Genomic DNA, 24,638 nt, shown 5'->3' on the forward strand with positions numbered 1-24,638 from the left:
ATGTTGTACACATGCGACAGAGCCGCCCCCGCCCCAGTGCTGAAACAGGACTCCACCACAACAGCGGTGAGCTCCCTCGGTATTCGATCACGGGGCATCCCACAAGCTCAGCACGTCGGACTGGCTGGGCTTGTGGGCCGTCGTCTTCGGCCCAAAAGAAAAACAAAAATACAATTATCTACGGCTTGTTCGGGGTGGGACATCGGCCACAGCGCACCATGCGGAACGCCGCTCCGCGTCCCTGCTGCAGGAGAGGACGTGGTTCGACGCGGACTTAAACTTGCATGAACAGAGGGGCAACAATATGTAGGAAGTTGTATTACATACCAAGTGGGAAGAGCGCCTGGTAGCGGCTTACTCCTTGCCGCCAGATGGTAGGGGAGGCAATTAGCTAACCTTCGTCTCGCTAGATCAGGTCACACATATTGCTGGCTGAGACAAGCAAGGTTCGGGCAAATTCTTGACAGGAAGTGTAACTAAACGAGAGATACATTGACCAGCTTTATGTACATACAAATGTCAATTCGCCTACGAATGGCCCGCACCTACACTGCCAGACACTATGTCTCACCTTCCCAGACCGCGGCGAGGAGGTTCCGTAGGGCAAGATATCTATGGGTACCCTTGACATTGTTTTACGAACGTCCTTCCCATACACATAAGACATTCTTGTAGAGAGTATGAGCCGGGAATCACCGCACCCCGCAACTCACTTGCGACATTACAGAAGGTCCGCTATCCACTTGATTTCTTCGTAATGGTGACCAGGAAGGGAATCGAGCGGCTCCGCCCAGGGGATTCCGAACCGACGACGCCACGTTGCAGAGACTGCCGCAGCCACCATCTGGCTCGCAGAGCAAGAGAGGGATACTGGCGTAAGAAAACCATTTGATTTGACATCGGCTAACGTCGATGAAGAGACAGGACACCCTCCAACCCCATCCGGCTCTGGGCTCGGGAGGCGGACGAGTCGAGCTTTCTGAGGCATCGGCGCGTCTCCCGGCAAGGATCGGGACAAGACTATGTGCTCCAGAGAAAGTGCCCTCAGGGAATTGGTTACCACTGCCCTTGCTGATGTTCACGGTACCGCCAGGAGCACTGCATTGGTCGCCAGGACCATAGCATAAGCGCAACTTATAGCTCTTTTCAGCCCCACGCGCACCCTTGGCTGTGGGAGCGCATCGGCAGCCTCCCCACGCCTCTGTCAAGAGTGATTCAAGACTTTAGTCACGCTTCTTCCTCATAGTGGTGGACGACTGGTAATTGGGAATATTCGTAGAGAGAAGAACTTGTTTTGGAGACAAGAAGTCATCAAAACCTCCGCCACGGCCATGAGAACCCTGCCACATAGTGGGTCGCCTTAGGCGCCTTTCAATTTCCCATGTGCCTATCCAAATCAGGAGAGCCACAAAGCAAATGTCCCCAGACGTGGATAGAGAGTCTAAGCCCCAAAACTTGTGGGCCCGGCCGGGGTACTATTCAACCTCACTCCCAGGTTCATTTACCCTTAGGCGATCTGGTTGTCAGACGGGACAATAGACACCCACATTCCCGACATGATGACAAGAGCTAGGCAAATGATTTGTACAGTAGTGAAACGACCTTCAAAATAGGAGGCGAGCCTAGCTCCCAATACGGAAGCTCCAAGCTTCCCTGTCCCTTACATGTAATACACCGTTAGCCTTCGGTCACCGCTGACCAAGTGCCATGTCTCTTGGATCGGTCCTGATCAGAGTAACTTGGATCTGCTTCCTCCCAGTAATTTGTACCCCTGCTGTTGGGATTTTCAAGATGTTCCAATTAGGCTAACCGACGAAGGTCTTTTCCTGCGTAGGTGAAAGAGGCTGAGACCAACTGCAGGGGCATAGCCGCCCTCGTGTGCGAATTGTGGGTCTGTATGCCGACCCAGGCTGATTTGGCAACAGAAATGGCAGATGGTTGCAATGTCGTTCAGCAGTATGCCTAGATCTGGGGCCGGAGCAAGGGACAAAGATTATCAGCCTCGATATTCAGTGGGGTTTGAACGCATTTGAAGCTATTTTGCATCCGACGGGACAACTTACACGGCCGAACCTTCCTTTGCTTATGGCCGGTGAACCTTGTCAAGGTCAGTCTTTCTAACCCTTTTAGGGCATCTGGATCGGGTTCAACCTGGTGGTCTCGAGGGGAACGCACCAGTGTAGGCAGCAGGAATACGGTTGAGACCCTGTTTTGGATTCCTTTCTCCTCCAGCTCGTTCCACAAACTTACTGTAAGATGGGTGCGGTCTTATTCTTTGAGCAACTTGGTCCTCGTCTAGACCAAGGCCTCGTCGACTCGTATGTCGTCCTCAAAGCTATAAATGACCGGCTCTATCCACTGGCTTTTCGCAAATTGAACAGCAATCACAGCCTACAACATCTTCTCTTCCGCACCGGACCACAATTATCAGAGCAGTTCTTGCTTCTCTCAGCGTACTTCACCGCCCAAGATGAAATTCCTTATCGCGTTCCTCGTCTCAGTAGTAGCCTTCGCCTCAGCTGCTGTTATCGACCCGGAGATCTCGCTCTTGAGGCGTGAGCTTGAGGACGCCGCCGCCACTGTCGATGCCGACGTCGATATCGCCGACCACGCGCTTCCTGATGGCAGCAAGAAGTTCGATATTACTATTGATGGCGTCTATGAGGGCTCTGTGATTGAATCCCAGAACGGCACAGGTGCGCTTGCTCTTCGGCATGGCTTTTTCTTAGCTCTGCCGTGTTACTGACGGCCTGAACAGTTCAGATATTTGATGTCGACGGAAACGAGATTGACGCCGATGACCTCGATGAAGTCGATGAGACCATTTCGGAGGATGGCACTGTTGTGAAGCGTAATCTCTTCAAGTTCCTTCGCGCCTTGGCTGGACCCATCAGGAAGTATGGCTCTAAGTTCCTGAAATATGGCAAGTGTGTGGGATACAGAACCATGATTGAGTGCGCCGAGCACGTAAGTTTTCACGCAATACTTTCTCGCTTCTGCCCAAATACGATACTTTAATGTCGATACTAATTCACTCGGATAGGTCGGAGACTGTGCTAGGCAGGGAATCCTGCCTTGGTATTGTCTCCCTCTTCAGTGGTGCGCTGGTGTGCGGGCTAAGAATTGCCGATGGTAAATGATTGTCCTCTCTAGTAGGAAACCTCGTGCTCTTGGGACGGGATATCTCTTAGATATGTCATCGCCTGTTGAAGAGAGTTTGGAAGTTGCTGATGGAGGAGGCATTCAGCATTCAGGTGGGAACATTTGACTTCTTGAAATATCAGACAACTAGAACTGGAGACTTTCAGCTTGAATTGAGGTCCCTCTAATGGGACCTGACCCAAAAAGTTGTGATTAACTCGTTCACAGATGTGCTGAACCCCTGCCTAGGCTAACATGCCACGTCCTACGCAATCCGCCTTAGACAGTTGGCATAGGAAACGCGGATGGGCCAATCCGCTTCTAACCCCCATCAGTACATCCGATACCCATACACTCCAGACTGCTGTCTTTGTTGGTTGAACTGTCCCCAGTTCATCGGCACCGGTAGTACGCCCCTCCCTGGAACTGTTGCGGCATGAACTGCCCACCCATCATGACAGGGTTCGGCTGCAGCGCCGGAGTCTCTCTGCCGTAGAATCGCGGAGGGTTAGCCGGAGCGCCGAACGGATCGTGCTCAGTGCGGCGTTTGTTCCAAGGACTAGGGCTCTCTAGGCTCTCGATACGGCTTAACCAGTCCGCCCGAGGTGTGCTGTCTCCTGGTCTGCGGTCGCGGCAGCGATAGCTGCGATGTGTTGTTCACGGCCAAGGAGTGGCCGTGGTGGTGGCCCCTCGTGGCCGTGTTAGGGAATGGCGTGAAGGGTCGGAGGTAGGCATATGGGGAACTGCTTCGCAAGGTTGCCCGCCTTGTCATCAGGCGAAGCAGCCCAGCCGCGCCAGGGCCCACGTTCTTAGCCTTGGCCTGGATGGCTGGCCGGCCGAGGCGGTCGAGGTGGTAGTGGTTATATTCGTTCACCCTATCTTTAGTAGCGTATACTCGTCAGGCGTTTGCGAATCTCGCGACCTGTTGACTGTCTAGCTTCGCCTGCGCGCGGTTAGACAGGAGCTTCCAGGACTCCATAGAGAGTTGAAGCAGCCGCAATTCCCCCAGAGCCGTTCGAAATGCCTGCTGATCGTTGCCACGCTGCCGTTGAACAACCTTCAAGATGACTGTTTTATCGAAGCGCCTATATGCGTTCCTGCCCTTGATCTCTACTCCCTGCACATCTTTATCGTAATAAAGCGGCTTTTGTAGCACCGGGGGAAGCTGAAAGAAATCGCCGACCAAAATGATGATTAGGCCGCCGAAGAACTCATCATTCCTATTCGGGAATGCCTCGCGGAGACGGTCGTCGATCCATGACAGCTGACGCAGTCCCAGCATGCTCTTCTCGTCGATGATCAGGTACCTGATATCCTTAAGCTTCTTCTGGAGCTGGGCCTTATCAATGGGAGACAGGGGCTTGAAGTCCTTGTTGATGGGCAGGTGTAACAGGGAGTGCAAAGTGGTGCCTGATATCTGATTTCCCGCAACGCCGGTCGGCGCGGCCCGCCAAACAGGGGTCCCTCTCCCGCCTGCCGCGGCTTGGAGGTGCGCAGAGATCAGGTTGATGAGGTATGACTTGCCAGTGCCGCCCCCACCATCCACATGGAGTAGCAACTGAGAACGGTTCTGGGTGAGGAAGTGGTCCATCACCGTGTCGTACACTAAGCGCTGCTCAGGATTTAAGGAATCGCGAGCCTCCAAGGGCTGATCCTCCACATCAAGGGCCAGGGGGTTTTCCGCCTTGCGCTGCTTCCAATAGTCGCCGTTGAGAATGCCATCGTCAGTATACCGTCCAACGTGGGGGATCCAATCGTAATCGACATCGACATCTCGGCGGCCGAGGATGTCGATATTCTCTTCCTCCAGCGGCCGGTCAGGCAGCATGCGGGCGAGTTCATGCCAGTCCTCCTGCGTGATAGGCTCCTCACGGAGCTCAAGCTCAAATTCATCCTCTTCTGCCGTCAATTCCTCCGTGCCTGGCTCCCCATAATGATCGTCTGCATGGGAATCGGGGTGTTCTCTGCAGCACTTGTACGCAGCCGCGAAGGAGTCGAACCGCTGCCCTTCCATAACGAGCAACTCTTGTGGAGAGCGATGTGGATGCACCATCATCAACTTCACACGGCAGAAGTCGTTAGATTGGGAAGACGCCGCCATGGACTTATATCGAAGGAAGTAAGAGAGAACCCTCTTCTTCGCGTGAGATGCGAGCCTCCTCCCTGTCTTGAGATTGTACGACTGCAGGTACTCGAGGTAGGTGACATCCTCGAGCTGGCCATTTCTCTCCAGGTATTTCCTGTAGCTGCCGATGGTCTCGCTGGCATCTTCATCGACGCGATACGAACGGCCATGCTGCTCTAACGGACGGCAGTCTACGTTGACAACCATCCGTGTGCCTTCCTGCAGAGGGATGTTGAGTAGAAGGTGGGAAATCTCCTGCGCCGAGTAATCTCTCTCGGCGATCAGCTTGTTCATAAGGCGAGAGGAGAAGGACAATACAGGTTGAAGGCGTGCCGTATGCGGCAAGACCTGACCTGCAAGCTTGCAGTAAGGATCAGTCTTCTTCTCAGATTTGCTGCAATATTTGGCAGCGTATGTAATAACAGCCTGTAAGCTGGTGCATGGAGAGATGTCGATGTTGGCTAGCCACCCTAGGATGATAGCCGGATTGAAAGTGGTTCATGAGGCTGTCGTTCCGGGCCGCCTCGAAGACGTAGTACGACCTTCCTTCCTGATCACCGCGGCCAACTCCCGCAAGGCACGGGGGAAGTCAAAACGACACTCCCTCTCTGGATTGGCCGCGTTGGCCGCCTCGATATCTGCGGCAGCGCCTTCCATATCCCTTGCTAGGTCGCCGGTTCTCTTCCTCACGCGCAAGCAGTACATGGTATTGCACTTGTGGCGCTGACAACGGTTCACAATTTGTAACAGCCGCAAGAATGTCATCTCTATGCTCAGGGGATCCACGCTCAGGGGATTACCTTCGCCTTGCGGCATTGCCCTACTCGGCTCGGGGTTAATCGCCGTGACGTGGAACCCCCACTTCCGCGCAAATATGTCACGAGCGGTTTCGTCCTCCATGTCGGCTTCTGGGCAACCATCCATCCAGTACAGGCCATGATTATGTGGACTCCCACGGCCCTGCCACTCGTACCGATCCCAGTAATCCGTGATGTTGAATTTCTTCTTCAGCACGATGTCCCTGAATAGGGAGTATCGCTGGTAGAAGTGGAAAGCAGCAATGTGAGGGTTCTCCCGCAATAGACGACGCGATAGAGCCATCCTCTCCGGCTCGGAGGCGGCCAGCCAGTCTTCATACTGGGGCATACGCTGATAGAGGCTCCGCCAGTGTAAAGCTGCCGGGCTAAACGTGATGAATGCACCAGGGCAGCCAAGGTTATAGGCATAAGCCTCGAGGTCCTGCCTCTTTTTGTTCCAGAAGGGCCGCGTACCGCGAATAGACGCTGCATGCCTTGTGATCGACTTGATCAGCGCCTGCGCCTCGTGCTCAACGTAATCCTTATAATCAATCGAGCGTAATCGAGGCTCGATAAAGTCGGCTCTACCGTCGGGAAAGAGGCAAGGAAACGCCAAGGAGAGCAGGGCATGAGAGCGATTGAACTCGTTGATGGGTGTGTGTCGTATATCCGGGAGCCGCAGCTCACGTTGCGCTTGCGGCTGGAAGCTCGAGGAAAGCCCTACATCAGCTTCTGGTTCTCCGGCGAGAACAGCCCGCAGAGCATCGAGCTCCGTATCCTTGGCCAAGAGGTCCGGCACTGCAGCCTCGTCCTGTAGGTCTGGCTCTGCTTCCTGATCATCCTCGGGTCCAACATCGGCAGCCTCCACCTGACTCCGAGGGATAGCATCCAGGACACTGCCGTCCTGAGGCAATTGGCTCAGCCGCTCTTCGTCAATGACGATGCATCGATAGCCAGGATGATGGCGGCGGAGGTATTTAAGCCACATGGCGACCGGCTGGCGGCGCACGCGGAACTGGCGGGAGAATTGTCGGCTGAGCATTGCGTGGGACGACGTGTTGGCAGGACGCAGTAATACAGTGTTCAGCTCCTGCGGCAAGAGCGGGAGCTGGTTGTACACCAAGCCGACCTCGCGGAGAAAGTGAACTACGTGGCCCCGATACTTGTACTGCTGCCCTCGCACAAGCATAATGTTCACATGGACGTGAACACGGGCAATCAAACACTCTTCTGTAGGTGAGCTGAGGTAATTCATTCGGGACAGGGCCAAAATCTAGCTGGTTATCCGCAGAGAAGAAATACGGCTCGTCCGGGCGGCGTTCCTCATCCTTTCGGTAGCAACGCGCGCAAATGCCATCAGAATCGATCTTCATCTGGAACCAACGCTCCTGGCATCGGCCGCAGTATTCCATCTGGTCATTGTCAAGCATAGTCCAGAACTCGCGGAGGATTACCTTATCGCGACTAGTCACGGCGCAAGCGTCAAGGTCCCCATTGCACACCGGATCCTGTGCGTCAAATACCGCCGATTCTTCCGGCGGAATTATCACTGGACTCCGATACCGCCGTGGTGGCCTCAACGATGGAGTTTCCCTTCGAGATTTCCTCGGTCGCCCTCCTGTACCAGGCGCAGGACCCCTGCGACCACGCCTCGGCTGTGCGGAAGGCTCCCGCAAGCGACGGCGAAGAGGGCTTTGATCCACGGAATTATCGTCGTCCCCTGGCTCGGAGTCACACTCTACCCCTAATTGCTCGAGGTACCTACGTGGTCGAGCAGGCGAAAGGAGTAAGTTGAAATAGTCCTCGACGTCAATATCCGATTCGGAGAACTGGCCCCAGTCATCTCCCTCCTCGGGTATTCCGCCCCCCTCTAGAAACCCCCCACGCTGTTGTCGATCCTGACTCCTCGCTGCATTACATGGTCAGACCGTCAGCCTGAACAAACTACCAGCCATACCACGGGAATACCTTCTCCAGGTTCATCAGCCTCTTCAAAGACGCCGAGTTGAGATGTCGAGGGCGTCAGGGAGACGGTCTCCCCTGCACGGCGACGTGAACGATGGTCGCGTTGTATAGCCACCTGCTTTGTCCTCGCCCCTGCCTTGGAAGAATCATCTTGTGAATCCTTTCCGCCCTTGTGGAACCTAGAAGCCAAGTAGGAGTAATCCTTGTCGGCTGTGCTGCTTTGGGCAGTAGATGGGTCAGAATCTGAAGCGACTGGATGGGTCGTTGGCTGCACGGGAGGCGAGGGAGCAAGTGTCCGGAGCCGCGAGCTTTGTTGGGTTGGGGGAATTGGCGTCCCCAGCACTACCCGCGGCTGGCTAAGTGAATATCCGAATAACGTCCTAGCCGTATGAAGTTGCCGTGGCTTCTCTGGCGATGCAGGCTGGGTCCCGGACCTCTCGTTGGGAGGCGATAGGCCAGCATCTCCGTCGGTTCTCTTCGTGGCAGTTCTCTCAGGTGAGGATGGACGAATGCCAAGGCTCCTCAATACCATGATCGCGCCTCTAGATCTGGAATGCTTCATTTAGTTAGCACTCGACGTCTTACGGGAATGGGTAGACAGAGCTGACATGAGAATTGCGCTGATTGCGACAGTCCAGGCAGTTCTTGGTGTTTCCCGCTGATTTCCTTTGGCTGACGAAGTCACCGGCCGGTTTCTCCTCGCCACAGCGGGCACAGATAATGCAAATTATGTCATCCCGAAGCCTTGAAAAGTAGACTTAGGAGTCATTACTTAACGTTGCAAGACATCAAACCGCGTTGCGTGGACGAAATTGATATGTGAGGTCCTTGTGAAGCGAAATTCAAAAGTAAACACAGGCTGTCGCCAGCTGCCAAACGCATGTCCCCCTTTTACAGGGCCATCATCCAGTTGCGGAAGGTTTTGCGGCTCGCAATACAAAAGTTTGGACCAATCAGAGACCGAAAAACCTATTTGCAGGCTGCACCAAAACCTCATATTCGGAAAAAAAAGCTTATGGATTAATGTATAGACAGCCTTCGGCTGAAAAACTTATGGACAAGAGCGAGGAGAAACAAGAGCGAGGAGAAATAAAAGCGGTCATTTGGACGGCGAAGTCTTAAGCAGGCTTTGCTCTCCTGAGAAAGGGTGCGTTGCCGCCTTACGCCTGCGGCCGTCTCATGGCCAGCAGCTCAGCCCACAACTCGTCCTTGTCGCTGGCGACGATGAGGACGGGCGGGCGGCGGTGGTCCGCGTCCAGCTCGGCCGGCACGAAGCCCCAGTCCGAGTGCAGCACGTCGCTGCCCTCGAGGAAGCCGTCCCAGCTGCGGGCGCAGCGCACCGCGCCCTCGGCCATGCGCTTCAGCCAGCGGTCCTGGGTCAGCGGGGCGGAGCCGTCGTCGCCGTTATCCTCTCACTGTCGCGCGAGCCAGTCGTCGAGCTCCCGCCGCTCCTCGGCGTCCATTGGCTTGACGATGAAGTCGTGCATAAAGGCCTTGGCCGTGGCCACGTCCTTGACCTTAGACCCGATGGCGACGCTCACCAGGCGCGGCACCGCCCGGAAGGGCAACCACTGGCTGACGGGGCCAACCGAGATCCAGTTCTGCCAGGTCATGCTGCGGCTGTAGCCGGCGTGCGCGCGGAAGGGCGAGAAGGGCGCCAGGAGCAGGAGGCCGGCGATGCTGCGGCCGATGGGGAAGAGCCCGTAGGGGGCGCCGTAGAGCATCTGGGCCTGGACCGTGCCATACGAGCCGCCCGCGACGTACAGCGCGTCGAGGCCGCCCGGATGGAGGTGCTCGAGCAGCCGCGTCATATCCTGGCACAGGCCGACGTTGTACGGCGCGCCCCGGATGGCCGACGACTCGGCGTTGCCCGGGAGCGTCGGGCTGATCCAGTGCACGTCCAGCTCCCGCAGCGGCGCCGGGATGCTGCGCGCCATCCCAACCGAGAGGTAGCCCGAGAAGAAGAGGGCGACGGTACGGCTGGCCCGGTTGCCGTTGTCAGCGTAGACCAGCTGCCGGTTGTTAGGCAGCTGCAGCGTGTGCTCCTCCTCGCGCATCGCAGTCCCCGTGGCTTGAGGCATCGTCTCTGCCGGTCGCTAGCGCATGCAATGAAGGGCTTGCTTGAGCACGTGTCTTCGTGGGCGATCTGCGGTGCGCTAGATCTGGCAACGTCCTGTACGTCGATTGATCTCACGAGGCGCTCAAGTAGCTCTGGCTGTCCGACCCTGTAGCAGTATGCGGAGCATCAACAGGCAGCAATATTCACGGTTAGAGGGGGTGGGCCGTGAGGGAAGGGCTGGCCACGACAATCGCGAAATACGGTGTTTACAAGGCCGCCAACCAGTTGCGCAACGTTTTACGAGGTCCATACGAATTTGGGCCAATAAAAGCGCGAGAAACTTTTTGAGCCCTATAAAACTGGGACCCACTTTAAAACCGCAGGCGTCCAATCGTTCAATGATTTGCGGCTATCTAGACCAATCAGAGCTGGAGAAACTTTTTGACCTATCTGCACCAAAGCATTAACGTAGAGACAGCCTTCGGCTGAATTAATATATAGACAGCCTTTGGCTGAATAAGATTTTCGTACTCTCCTGGCATCCTCTTTAATAAAGGGGAAATATGAACAATACTTCTAGGATATGTGTAAAGCTACATTATAATGGGAAATGTAGGAATATGAATGTGTACCTTCTGGTCCTAATAGCAACTCTAGATCCTCGTACAGCTGAGGCGTTAGCTTGGTAATCCGGTAGTAACCAAGCGAAGTTCCTCCCGTCCCGTGTGATCCAGTTTCCAATAGTACTTATACCATATCTATGTCACGATCCGATCTCCGGGGTCAACCGTCTGATCGGCGCGGTGGGGTTTATGTTCTGGATAAGGTAGGTAGCGACCTCATGCAATACTGACTCCGTGCTTCTCGTGTTCTCGAGGGGGTTGTCGTTCGTGTCTCTTGCGAGATATCACACTCGGATCAATTGAGTGACTAGGTCAAGTGAAGGGTGAGGGTGATACTTAGATTGATCGCTGAAGTACAAAGGTAATGACTGTCTACAAGGAAATCCTTCTGGCTCTATATATCCTTTGTCCTTCATCGTGAACTGTGTTGCCGTGCCTTGGAACTGTCAGTTCTATCGGCGCACTGCGCAGTTCCTACTGGGACTGCGCAGTCCCACAGTTCTTGGCACAGTTCCACGGTCTTGGCGTGGTCCTGTCCTGGATGACTCATCATGGTGGCTTAGGTAATGTTTCTTGGACCCGCGTGCATGACCTGCCCTTGTCCCTGGCCCGATCTTGCGACCTGTTGGTCGGGTCGTCACATCATTCCCCTCCTCCCTAGTCGCTGTCCTCAGCGCCACATATAGGTGAGACCATCCCCGCTGGTCGTGCGTCTCCCTTTTCTTCCTCATGGCTAACCATGTCTCCCGGTCGCGTCAACAAGCGTCAATCGCGACAAGTCGTCCAAGAACGCTCCTCCCTCGCCCTGGCTTCTGAGAAGTTTGGCATCGACATCATGCCGTGTTCCCGTTGTCACCGTCTCCGTCAGACATGCCGTGCTGCGTCCGCGAAAAGCTCGCGATGCGTGGGCTGTCTGCGCGCCAACGTGCCGTGCGACGGAATTTGGGTAGCGCCGACCTTGAATCGTGTGATCGCCGAGGACGATCGTCTGAAAGCTCGGGAAAAGGAGGCCGAGGCGGACCTGTCTGCGGCTCATCAAGCGCTGAACGAAGCGATGGCTCGTCTGACGCGGCTGCGCAAGCAGCGGTCCGTCCTGAAATCGAAAGGCCTTGACTTGGTTTCCCGTGGTTTGTCCTCACTGGACGAGTTGGAGGAGGTCGAGCGTGAGGAGGGCCAGGCGGTGGGCGATCTTCTGGCCCTAGGGGTCCCTGACGTGATCGACTGGAGTTCTGTGTTCCCGACTTCTCCCGATGTTGTTCCGTCGGATACGCTGCCCGTTCCTGGTCCAGGGGATCAGGCTCTCCCTGGGGAAACCAGTAGGGGCTAGTTTGGTGGGTGTTTCCCTCGTTCCTTATCTTGATGTAGTGGTATGCTTCCGAAAGGTCGAGTGGGGTGAATTCTCTTTGGATGGTAGCGGTTTTGACTGCCATTTGTCCTTGGTACTCCCGTCGCGTCCAGTTCCATGGTTGTTCTTGGAAGCTCTGTGGTCGGTTTTCCCATTCGCGAAGGAGTTCCTTGCAGTTCGTGAGGTTCTCCCTGGGTTCCCAAGTGTTTTCCGAGTCGTCATAGTCCTTCCATTTGATGAGGTACTCCCTGGTGTCTTTGCTGACGCGGTCGTCTAGAATTTTCTCGACTTCGTATTCTTGGTCGGGTTCGACCTCAAGTTGTGTTTCGAGCTCAGCGTCGGCTGGTGCTGGCTCGAGGAGGGAGGTGTGGAAAACCGGGTGTATCCGCATGGTCTTTGGTAGTGAGAGTTCACAATTAAGTGGTCCCAGTACCTTCTTGACGGCGAATGGTCCGATTTTTTTGAAATCCAGTTTGTTGCTTGGGCGTTTGGTTTTGATGTTTTTGCGGAGCAAATAGACTTTATCCCCCTCCTTATAGGCTGGTCCCTTCAGCCTGTGCTTGTCGTATTGTGCCTTCTGCTTGTCTTTGGGGTTTTTGAGCATGGCCCGAAGCTTTTCTTGGAGTTTCGTGAGGTTCTGTGCTTCGACGAATGCTTCCGGCACTTGTGAGTCCGCAAGGGCTGAGGGTTCCGTGGGTTCGTAACCCTTGTTGGCGAAGAATGGGCTTACTCCCATGTCTTGGTTCGCCGATGTGTTGTACGCGATCTGGGCTGTGGGTAGGTGTTCGACCCAGTCGTTCTGTTTTTGGTTGATGAAGATGCGTAGGTACGTTTCGATGTTCTGGTTCATGCGTTCTGTTTGCCCGTCCGTTTGCGGGTGAAACGCCGTGGACATGTTGTGTTTGATCCCTAGCTGCCTCATCAGGTCCTTCCAGAAGTGTGACGTGAAGAGCTTGTCTCTGTCTGTTACGAGGTTTTCTGGGAGTCCGTGGTGTGCGATGACTTCTCTTTTGACTATCCAAGCGAGTTGCTTGGTCGTCATCGCTTCTCTACATGGCACGAACAGTGCGTACTTCGTGAGTCTGTCGGTGACTACCAGCATGCTGTCGTAGGCGGTTTGGTAGGCGGGATCTTTGGACTTAGGTAGCTTGACGATGAAGTCCATGGAGATTGCCTTCCACGCTCTATCGGGTGGTGCGATAGTCATGAGTTCTCCGTACGGTTTGTGCCGTGATGCCTTGGCTTTGGCGCACATGACGCAGTTGTTGACGACTTTTTGGACAGCTTCCTTGAGTCCCCGGAAGTCGAACTGCTTGCGCGTTCGTTGGATTGTTTTATATACCCCCTGATGTCCGCTGAGCGGGTGTTCATGGATGGTTCGGATGAGCTCGTCCCGGACCTTGGGTGGTACATATCTTTTCCCTCTGTATTTGAGTACTCCTTTGTCGATCCTGGAGGTGTCGTATCGCGGGTCATCCGCGTGGGTTTGTCTGATTTCGTCCATGTCGTTGAGAGTTGCGTGTACGACGAGTCGTTGGAGGTCTCGGTTCCAGTTGTCGACGCTGAGTGCTGCGGCGATTCGCAGCGTGCCGTCCTCGTGTTGTCTCAGGATTGGGTGACTACTGTTTGCTGTCCCCTCGTGCTTGGGGTATCTGCTGAGGGCGTCCGCCCTGGCGTTACTGGACCCTTTGCGGTAGTGAATGACAAAGTCATACTGCGCTAGCTTTTCGTACCATCGCGAGAGTCTCTCACTCATGGTAAGGTCCTTTGTGGTGGTGAAGTCCTTTAGGTTGTGGTGGTCCGACCAGACTTGGATCTGGTGCGGGGACCCTAGTAGATAGGCTCTCCATTCTCGAAGCGCGGTGACGATTGCGAGTAGTTCTTTCTCTCCAACTGTGTAGTTGAGTTCTGGTCCGGAGAATGTTTTGGACAGAAAGGCGACGGGGTGCAGCCGTCCCTTTTCGTCCCGTTGGCCCAGTTGTGCTCCCATTGCGTACTTCGAGGCGTCGCACTCTACCTCGAAGGGGAGTTCCGGGTTTGGCATCCACAGGATAGGGTGGCTGAGGATGATCTGGATGAGTTTGTCGAACGCCTCCTGTTGCTCCTTTGTCCATCTGAACGGGTAATCCTTCTTAGTAAGGTCGTTCAGGGGTTTTGCGTGGTCACTGTAGTGTTCGACAAAGATTCGGTAGTAATTGGTAAATCCCAGGAAGCTGCGCACCTCCGTGACTGTCGTAGGGATCTCCCAGTTGCGGAGTGCATCGGTCTTGCTGGTCTGCATATGCACTTGCCCGGGGGTGATGGTGTATCCGACGAAGTCGATTTTCTCTTGGTTGAACTTGCTCTTCTTGGGGTTGACGAGGAGCTGTAGTTCCCGGAACTTGTCGAGTACCTTCCGTACGTGCTGGACGTGGTCTTCGTAATTTTCGGAGTAAATGAGGATGTCGTCAAGGTAGACGACAACGAAGATGTCGATGAATTCTCGGAGGATTTCGTTCATCATGGTTTGGAAGGTTGCGGGTGCGTTCGTGAGTCCAAAAGGCATGACGAGGTACTCGTAGTGCCCGGCTTCCGAACGAAACGCGGTTTTCCACTCGTGGCCCTCCTTGATTCGGATGAAGTTGTAGGCGTCCGGCATGTCAAGGCTGGTGAAGACTTTGGCTTTGAATAGTCGGTCCCTGAGTGTCGAGATCAAGGGTAGTGGGTAACGGTTCTTGATGGTGTCCTCGTTGAGTTTCCTGTAGTCCACGCAGAGTCGCTTTTTCCCGTCCTTCTTTGGTACGAATAGGATGGGGAATCCGGCAGGTGATTGAGATGGCCGGATAAATTGTTTCCTCAGCATGTCCTTGACATACTGCTTGAGGGTCTCGCTTTCTGCGGGGTTGAGTTTGTAGGTTCTCATGAAATTAGGCTCCTTGCCTTCCTTGAGGTTGATCTCATGGTCCCACTTCGAGTGTGGTGGCAGTCCTCGGTCGTTCTTGAATCCGAAGACGTCGATGTAGTCATGGTAGTCGCTGGGTACTCCTTCTAGTACGTCCATGACAATGGCTTCCCGGATGCTGTGTATCGTGGGTTGCCAGTGGAGTTGGATGCTGTCTTCCCATACGATTGTGGGGTTGCTGCTCCGTAGCCAGTTACTTCCCAAGATGACTTGGTTTCGTCCAATGTTGGCTATGTCGAAGGTGATGGTTTCTTGGTGTCCGGGGAACTCGACTTGTAGCGGTAGAGTTTCCCGCCGTATCCATCCGTTGTCGTAGAGCACATATGCTCCTTCAATGTTGACGAGTGTGTAGGGTCTTTCCTTGTCTTTGTAAGGGACTTCCCACTTGTTTACCCATTGTGCGTTGACATAGGTCCTGTTGGACCCACTGTCGATGAGTGCTGTGCATGGAATCCCGTTGACGACGATGTTGATTGTCGGGCTCCATTTCCCGTGGTATGGATAGGAGGACGCAAGGGTTAAGATCGGCGGGGACGAGCCTCCTTCGCCCGCCGTCGGTCTTTTTCCGCCTGGATGGTGGTTGCAGTGTACCCTCTGTCCAGTAGCCCCTCCTTCCATGCTTCCTCGATATCTTTCCATAGCGTCTTCCGTCGATCGTAGGCGCTTAGCCCAGTAGGTCGTTCGGCCGCGTCGCGGATCATGATCCCGGCTCCGCGGATCTCTGCTCGGCTGAATCCTGGAACTAGCCCATTCTGATCGATGAACGCCATGACTTCGTTGAGGTGGTCGCTGAGCTCGTCGAGGTAGTCCCGCGCGATCGTCCCTGGTTCCGCGACTCGATCCTTGAGCCCTTGGTAGACTTCCACGAAGTCCCGCTCCTGCCGAATGTCGTCGCAGATTTCATTGAGGTTCCGCGTGGTTTCGGCGAGCTGCAGGATTTCGATTTTTCGTTGTACGTGTATGAGGCAGTTGTTCGTGATGCAACGCTTTCTGCCCCTTCCTCCTAACACGCATTCTTTGGGGTATTCATACGTGTCTGCTAGTTCGTATGCTCCGTCGACGAAGGTTGGCTGCCACTCCCGTAGAACGTTTCCTGGCAGGGGGTGTGGGACTGGCGTCCCCTCCTGCCGGCGCGGGGATATTTGGTGGCGTACTTTGTCTCCGAAGTGGTGATAACATCCATCGTTGTAGCAGTATACCCATAGAATGGTGGCGTGCATTGGTTCCCAGCTTAGCATATACCGGTGGTCTCCGGGGTATGCGAGTTGTGTCTGGTACCTTCTTGCTGCGATGGCCCAGTCGAAAGGGTCATCTTTTTCCTTGAGTGGCTTGCCTTGAAACCGAATCCCGGTTTCGTAGCCGTCGATGTCGCTGCCTTCTTCGTTCTCCCAGTTCTCGTCCAGCTGGGTGTCTTCGCAGCTTCCCGGGGTTCCGGGTCTCGACTCCAGGGGGTCATGAGTTCCCTCAGTCGTTACCCATGCGTTATGCACCCTATTCCGCCAGTTGGCGAGTGCATCGGTATCTCTGAACATCCCGGTGGTGGTCCCCTCCGGGGCCGAGAGGTCGGCTGCCCGTGCGTCCCACATCTGACCGTGTTCGCCGTTGTTTCTTCGGCGGTTGGTCCGCGCTAGCTCTCGCATGGCGGCCGGCGCGTTGTCCCAGCCGAAGGTCTCTACCTCGTATCCCGTATCGTGGATTCCTCGGGGGATCTCGTCGTCTCCCGGCGGCTGGTTTTCTTTGTCGGAGTCGTTAGGCTCGCTGCTTTCTGGCTCGTCGTACTGGCTCTCCATTATCTCTGGGGAGTCGTATTCTTCGCTGCGTGCGTAAGCCAACACAAATGGCTCTACGTCATCGTCGGGTGCGTTGTTACTCTGGTTGCTCGAGTCCATTTCCCCAACGTCTTGCGGCGTCGTTGCCGATATGGTGGGCGTCCTGGGCGTCTCAGGTGTCGTTGCCTCACTGAGTGGCGGCGTCCCTTCGTTTGGTTCGCTTTCTTCTGCCACATAGCATGCTCTGATTGCTTGGGTTGGTACCGGTTTGAATGGTTTCTTGGGCTCTGTACACTTCCTTGAAAAGTGCCCTTCTTTTCCACAGTTGTAGCACAACTTCTTGTTGTCTCTCGGGGTCGCCTTCCCGATGTCCATGGGTCCCGCATGGGTGCCCGTTGCAGTGGTCTGCTGCCTAAAGGTCCTTTTGAACGTTTTCTGCATCGGCTGTCTGGGTTGATGCTGTATTTTCGTGGTGTTGCCATAGTGTCTTTCGGCGCGTCGCTCGTATAGGCGCGTGTCGTGTTTGATGGCGAGTTCGCAGTATTCGAGGAATTTGGTTGGTGGCTCCAAGTATTCCGCCATCTTGTCCTTGACTTCTTCCTTGAGCCCGCGATAGAAGCTCGAGATCTTGCTTTCTTCGGTCATGTCGAGCTGCGCGATGATGCGTCGAAAATCGGTGGCATACTCCGCAGCTGATTTGTTCTGCCTGAGCTTCTCGAGTTCCCGTTCGGCTCGTCTCTTCTCGTCGGGGTCCTGGAACAGAGATTCCAGGGCCTCCTCAAAGTTGTCGAAGGACTCGAAGATCTTCCTCGTTTCTCCTTCCATGTCTTCTGGGTCGTTCTCCAGTGCTTGGGCGAGGTGTGGCTCGAACCATCGTAGTGCTTTTCCTTCCATGAAACCGGCAGCGTGTATGATTCGGTCTTGCTCGGTTTGGAACTGGTTGATGTATTGTCGTTGATAGGCTTTGAGCTGTACCAGGAATCCCTTGAGTTTCCCAGGGGTTCCGTCGAACTTGGCGGGGGTGTTGAAACGAACGCTCCCCCCGCTGGGGGTCGCGATGATGCTGGCCGCTCCCAGGAGCGCTTGGACCTGGTTCCGGAGCTCGGCGACCATGCCCTTGTACTCCTCGGTGGTTCGGTTGAGGGCCAGGATGGCCTTGTCCTGCTTCTTGGTGTGTTCGATTGCGCCGTTGGCCCATTCTTGGAGTCTGGCCAGTTCTTCCTCAGTTGAGAGTCCGGGCTGGCTGACTTCGCCTAGTTCGTCCTCCAGGGTCCGGCCGTGGGTTGGAGTGACGGCCCGTCCTGCGGAGTCGGTTGACATGTTCGACATGGTTTATCTCTTTCTGGCGTTGCTGGCGCTCTGGAGGTACTCTTCCTCGTTCCAGTGGGTAAAGGACCGTCCGGAACAAACGTCGTCGTGGTTGATATATCGGAGGTTATGGCAGAGTTGGCAGATCTCTCCTACTTCCTTCCTGAGCTGGTGTCGATAGCAACGTCCGAGATAGACTGCTGGTTGTGCACACTCCTTGCAGCGCGCTCCCACAGGTGTTCTGTCCTGCGATGGGTTGGCGGTGCTTTGTTGGGTGTGTGCTGGGTTGTTGTTCATGACCTGTAACTGTGGTACCTGTTGTCAGTATTGCTCGGGGTGTACTTACCCGAACAAGAGCGATCAAAATGTCACGATCCGATCTCCGGGGTCAACCGTCTGATCGGCGCGGTGGGGTTTATGTTCTGGATAAGGTAGGTAGCGACCTCATGCAATACTGACTCCGTGCTTCTCGTGTTCTCGAGGGGGTTGTCGTTCGTGTCTCTTGCGAGATATCACACTCGGATCAATTGAGTGACTAGGTCAAGTGAAGGGTGAGGGTGATACTTAGATTGATCGCTGAAGTACAAAGGTAATGACTGTCTACAAGGAAATCCTTCTGGCTCTATATATCCTTTGTCCTTCATCGTGAACTGTGTTGCCGTGCCTTGGAACTGTCAGTTCTATCGGCGCACTGCGCAGTTCCTACTGGGACTGCGCAGTCCCACAGTTCTTGGCACAGTTCCACGGTCTTGGCGTGGTCCTGTCCTGGATGACTCATCATGGTGGCTTAGGTAATGTTTCTTGGACCCGCGTGCATGACCTGCCCTTGTCCCTGGCCCGATCTTGCGACCTGTTGGTCGGGTCGTCACAATCTAGCCCGACTATCTTCGGGCTTAGTAGTTACAGCAGAGTTTCTGCTTCGGCTATCTGCCCTTAGCTGATTTGATGCAGTAGTAGGAAACTTACCGACGTTAGTTGTAATGGTTGGGTTATTAATTAAAGTATAAATATCGAAACTTCGTAGTAGCACACCCGTGTGCGCATCCCAGATCTTGACCATCTTATCCCCTGACCCCGAGGCGAGTCGACGCCCATCGGGCGCGAACGTAACTAAGTCTACCGGGCCGCCGTGACCCTCAAGCGCCTGTAACAGCGCGCCTGTCTGGGCATCCCAGACCTTGACCGTCTTATCCCTTGAACCCGACGCGAGCCGCTTTCCGTCGGGCGTGAACGTAACCGATTCGACCGGGCCGCCGTGGCCCTCGAGCGTCTGAAGCAGCGCGCCCGTCTGGGCATTCCAGACCTTGATGGTCTTGTCCCCTGACCCCGAGGCGAGCCGCCGCCCATCAGGCGCGAACGCAACCGATCTAACCCAGAGGCTGTGGCCTTCAAGTGTCTGGATGCACAAGCCCCAGTCTGATGCAACCGTAGGTGCATTCGCTATCCAGGTTAAAGCCTCATCTAAGAGGAAAAGGCTAATACCCGTCCCAGCTAATTAATTAGTATTCACGTTAGTAGGTTATTGATGAAGACTCACCTGAAAAATGCTCTGCAAGTAGATAATATACCTATGCATTCTTAAACCCTCACTAAGAGACATAAAACCTCGAGCTAGTAGAGAAAACGATACTGTAGGAAGTTATACACTTTGTCTTAACTGTGAATAGGGTCATCGGCTAGGTGAAGATGATGTGCCTAATGTAAACAGGCATACTGAATAGCAGAGGGAATGTATACGTCGATAGTCTGTTGGCTGGCTTCTGATCGGCTGGCCCCTGGATCCTGGAGGCCATAGATATCCTTCTTTAGGCTGTCTTCTTTAGATGGTAGCTGAATGCATTATGTGGCAAGCCTCGTATGAACCGCTCGCGAATTAATCCAGAACCCGTCTTTCTATTTCAATTGATTGATAAGAAACTCGCGAAAGGATAGATGGAATGTACGAATAGGTACGTCCGCCGTATCTGGGACAGATAATACGGAATGTAAGAGTTTCAGCTGGCCTTGAATAGCGGCTAAGGGAATATTAAGTAATTCCGAAAGGGCCTTTCCTGAAAGTGGCTCGACCAGAAGCACTATAGGTCCAACAATACTTTTGAAGAGGTTGATTTAACACTGCCTTGCAGGACCGGCCTTCTTAGCGAGGATCTGATCTAGCACAGTACGGTATGTGCTATTAAGCCGGTCAATCTCTGATCCATCGAAGTTTACCTGATAGAAAAGAATCTTTTATAGCTGGGAAGCAGGATCAGACCATGCTCGATCTTCGATGAAACGACATATCGTAGCAGCGTAAATAAAAAGCGGGAGGGCCATGTTGACTAATGAATCGATATATGCAACAGCCCAATCTGGTGGGAGTTTCACATCCTCGAACGTATCAACGTTATGTTCGTCCCTAATTCTAATCAACTCGTCGATAAGAAAGATACGAAGATCTTGCTCGATGGTAGTTCTCGGTATTATATAAAGAACAAGTTCTTAGTAATCGCCTCGAATTTGTGTAAATCCCAGGCGAATCGGTAGCTCAGGGCGGCTGGTAAGAAATACTCGTAGGCGGATATGGCGGAGAGTTTTTTCTCGTGCAAAGAGGTAGATTATAACCCTGATATCTTCGTCTCGGTCGCACTCGTCAAGCGCATCAATCACAATGATAAAAGTCTGCGGATCTTGTAATTGGGTAAGTGGCTGCCAGATAAGCCGTTCAAACTGCTCGCGTAAGCCCTTCGAAGGAAGTCTGGGATCAGCATCGAGCGTACTACGGGCCAATCGTCTAACGTGCGGCACTCTGATAGCAAAATGGGCGGCTAAAGTGGTGAAGAACTTGGTAGCATTGCCACGATCGATCTCACCCCTCTTGAAGAAGAAGCTGCCAGCAAGCATGCCCTTGTCGAAGCGCTGGGCAATTGTTCGCGACACTGTTAACTTGCCGGTTCCAGCCATGCCTTTTAACCAGAATATTGGCTCCTTGCCAAATCTCGCCCATTCATCAATCTGATGGACAAGTTCTGTACGTGTCTTCTGATGGCATCGTGGATTATGCTCTTCGTCGCGGGAGTCGAACGCAGCTCTGTTTGCCATGGGTACAGACAGGGGGGAGGTGACCTTGCGAACCTCTCTACGTAGCCGCCGTAATGCGCTTTCTTTCTCTTCACCATATATTGAGGGCATCTGAACGCCAAGCAGCCCGAGAAGTGCATAAGCTATATCCTCTGGGCGCGTTGTCTCCCGCTTGCCCATCCACTTCATTCGCTCGTCAACATCGTGCTCGAACAAGCCACCTCTGAGGGCGGCAATAGGAATGCTCGTAATCTCGTGAATATGCTGCTCGAAAGTTCTCTTATCTCCTAGCTTTCTACCGTCTTTTGAAAAGAACTGCACAGATGATGGCGCTAGCAGTTCCTGTAGTGTCCAACCGCGGGTGAACCACCGGCTGCTTCTGAAGGCTTTCTCCCATTGTACTTGTGACGGTCTGTTGTCGTCGTCGCTGGCGTTTTTGTGCACATCTGTGAGGAAGACGTAGCAATGCTCGGCATCTCTGAACCAACGAAACATGGAGTTGATCGCTTCTTGAAGCTCCTGGCTGTTGGACTTGTCTATGCAGCAAGTGTCGATCCAGAAATGGTTCAGGCCATCCAGTGTAGCCTGTTGGCTGCAGAACGCGAACTTTCGATACCCATCCTTGTGGTGGCCTGTATGTTTATGGACGTCTTGAAAGGTGATCTCCTGGTCGTCGGGTCCCCAGGTGTGCGAGAGGATAGCATATGGCGGGACGTCCTCTGGGGAATATTCCCGAAGGCTGAGGCTGCCATGCTCTTTTATCTCCAAGAGGCGCATCCTGCAAGCGTATTCTGAGCCGGGGTTCTCGGCAGATTGACGTTTTGGCTTACGGCGGCGTGATGCGACTTCGTCGAGCATCAGCATCGTAGTGGGGCACAAATAGCAGTCGCCAGACAGTAGTGGGGCAAAAGGAAATGCGGGATATGCAGGGTTGGCGCTAACATCCACCCTTGCCTTATGCCGAGGTTGAGCCGGAAGACAGAGCGCGCCCAACTCTGAATTTCCCGCTCCGTCGTGATCATGACCGATCTTAAACCGCAAGCAAAGATGGCGCCGAACCTTGCCCAAGCTGCCCACGAACAACTTGAGTATATGATCACAAGTGAGAAATATGCTGACAATGAGATAGCCAGGACTGCGCAATGCAGTCAGCGCACTGTCCGACGTCTTCGCTCTCATCTGCGACACTTTGGCACTACGAAAGCCCCTCCGAACGTGTCTGGTCGACCGAAGAGTATTACCCCGGCAATGCTTCGTGCGTTATTCGATCGATTACTTGAAAAACCTGGGATGTATCAAGACGAGATGGTGGTGTTCCTCTGGGACGAATTCGAGACGCTGGTAACAACGTCAAGCATTGGCCGTGCTCTGCGGGCGGAAGGTTGGACTAAAAAAGTGATTCGTCGAATCGCCGAGGAGCAAAACGCAGACCTACGTGATTTTTATCTCTATAATCTGTCCGCATTCTCGTCTTACCATTTGGTATTCATCGATGAGTCAGGTTGTGACAGAAGAGCTGGGTTTCGACGAACTGGCTGGTCGCCACTGGGCACGACCCCGGTAGAAGTTGCACGTTTCCACCGAGAGCAGAGATATCAAATTCTTCCAGCTTATTCGCAAGACGGAGTGATCTTCTCTCAGATTTTCCAAGGCTCGACTGATGCGGAAGTCTTCGAAGACTTCCTCGAGAGACTACTTCCGCACTGCGGCAAATGGCCGGAGCCGAGATCCGTACTCGTGATGGACAATGCATCTTTCCACCACTCTGACAGGATTTATGAGTTATGCAGGGACACTGGCTTGAAGCTCATTTACTTGCCGCCATATTCACCAGACTTTAACCCTATCGAGGAATTCTTTGCAGAGTTGAAGCGCTTTATCAAAAGACATTGGCGGAAAGACGAGGACTTCGCCGGATTTCTAGAGTGGTGCGTGCAGACAGTGGGTGCGAGGGAGACGAGCGCGAAAGGCCATTTCCAGAATGCAGGCATTACAATTGAGAAACTATGAAAACGTGCTGTAAAATATCTGAGCCTGTCACTGTTCACTACGCAGCGCGACCCATTTATTGATATCGCGGACAAAACGTCGGGCGACTCCAATCTTCACTCCCTTCTCCATGAAGAATCCCGGGTCTTGATCCTCGAACACTTGCTCAAGGTCGAGACAATGCTCCATCATGACGAGATAGATGTTCTGGAACTCCTGCTTGATGGATAGGTGTTCCACTTGCAGACAATGCCAGTTGCAATAGTCCTTCACTGCAATATCCCGTGGGCCAGGTATCTCAAGAGAAACGGCAGATGGCAACGGTCTGCTGGCAGGCGTTGATGCTGTTGCAGAAACAGCCACGGATTCCAGAGAAGGAGAGAGCCCGGTATTTGGCATGATGTTTGTGATGTTAATCGGTGGGCAACTGGCTCGAGACGTTGCTTTTCGCTGCTGTTCTTCTAAACGTTGCTGGTCCTCGGCAAACAACTGCTCACGGAGGCTGTTAGGAACATCGTCATGATCAAGTAAAGCGCCACCCTGCTCAACATGCTCAATTAGTGCTTTAAAATGGTGTGTTCTTAAGCGGTATCGCTTCTTGGTGTCCCTGTCCTGCCAGCAGTATGGCCCGACGTGGCAGGGTGGACCTGGGCAACGAAAGGTTGCGTACACCTGTTGGCAAATTGATGGCTGCCCACTAGAGCCTTCCTCGGCAGCAAGGTGCATGTCACGTTGGGCGAGCATACGTTCTGAAGTAGACGCGAAGCCTCGTTTGGTCCCACGCTTGGTTGTTACACCAGCGCCTCCACTTGTTTGGATGTAGTTGAATGTAATCTCGATCCTCAATCGTCGTCCAGCACGAAACAGGTTGCTCCAGAGGAGAAGTTGCTGTTCCAAAATCGACCATTCGATGTCTAGTTCGTCGAATCTTTTAACAAAGTCTCTCTCCGATCGATCCTGCACATGGACTACAACGGTGGTGTCGTCTGGTCGATACGATCGATTCGAGGCTAGCTTCTTCTTCAACAATTTATCGAGTTTGCTTCGTAGGGTCTTCTCCCAGTAGTCGCCCGGGGCGAGAACTAGGTTTTGCTCGCTATCCTTGGAGCCAGGGACGACTCTGCCATCTACTGTCAATTTCCATTCGATCGAGTAATGTATACAAGTAGGCGGATTCTCATCATAAGATTTCCCCTCAACCCAGTCCTCCAGTCGAATTAGGGGCAGTTTGCTGGTCACCGAGGTCCGGCTTTCGATTGACGGAGTCTCGGAGAATCCTTGACCATCGTTCGCAGGTCTTGCCGCCGGGATTTGTGGGCTTTCGTAGTCATCGAGCTCGTGGACTGGCCATTCGTAGTCGTTTTGCCACGGATCTGCATAGGTGTCGGATGGCATCGTGATCGGTTGCGGTGATGTGAGCTGTGTGACGCAAGGCAATGCCCACGTGGCCATTCCATCGTAGAGGCCAGGCACAGAGCCACTGTGCCTCTACAGGGTAGCCACATGAGACATTGGA

The 24,638-nt window shown here is 53.9% G+C and overlaps 3 protein-coding genes across 3 annotated transcripts; 1 reads left to right on the top strand and 2 right to left on the bottom strand.

Moving 5' to 3' along the window:
* Nucleotides 1-205: 205 nt before the first annotated feature.
* B0I36DRAFT_417312 (uncharacterized protein) lies at nt 206-1,349 on the bottom strand (the record flags this gene model as incomplete). Its single annotated transcript, XM_046162108.1, has 3 exons — nt 206-500; nt 714-1,201; nt 1,319-1,349. The coding sequence occupies 3 exons, from the start codon at nt 1,347-1,349 to the stop codon at nt 477-479; spliced, it is 543 nt and encodes a 180-aa protein (XP_046008758.1). The 3' UTR covers nt 206-476.
* Nucleotides 1,350-2,470: 1,121 nt separating this feature from the next.
* Nucleotides 2,471-3,136, top strand: B0I36DRAFT_367084 (uncharacterized protein; the record flags this gene model as incomplete). Its single annotated transcript, XM_046159409.1, has 3 exons — nt 2,471-2,696; nt 2,759-2,967; nt 3,044-3,136. 3 exons carry the CDS (start codon nt 2,471-2,473, stop codon nt 3,134-3,136), a joined length of 528 nt encoding a protein of 175 aa, XP_046008759.1.
* Nucleotides 3,137-20,345: 17,209 nt separating this feature from the next.
* B0I36DRAFT_332726 (heterokaryon incompatibility protein-domain-containing protein) lies at nt 20,346-21,989 on the bottom strand. Its single transcript, XM_046155151.1, has one exon. It carries the CDS (start codon nt 21,908-21,910, stop codon nt 20,555-20,557), a length of 1,356 nt encoding a protein of 451 aa, XP_046008760.1. The 5' UTR covers nt 21,911-21,989; the 3' UTR covers nt 20,346-20,554.
* Between the last annotated feature and the right edge of the window lie 2,649 nt (nt 21,990-24,638).

This window comes from Microdochium trichocladiopsis, assembly GCF_020744255.1.
Source record: "Microdochium trichocladiopsis strain MPI-CAGE-CH-0230 chromosome Unknown B0I36scaffold_9, whole genome shotgun sequence".
Lineage (NCBI taxonomy): Eukaryota > Fungi > Ascomycota > Sordariomycetes > Xylariales > Microdochiaceae > Microdochium > Microdochium trichocladiopsis.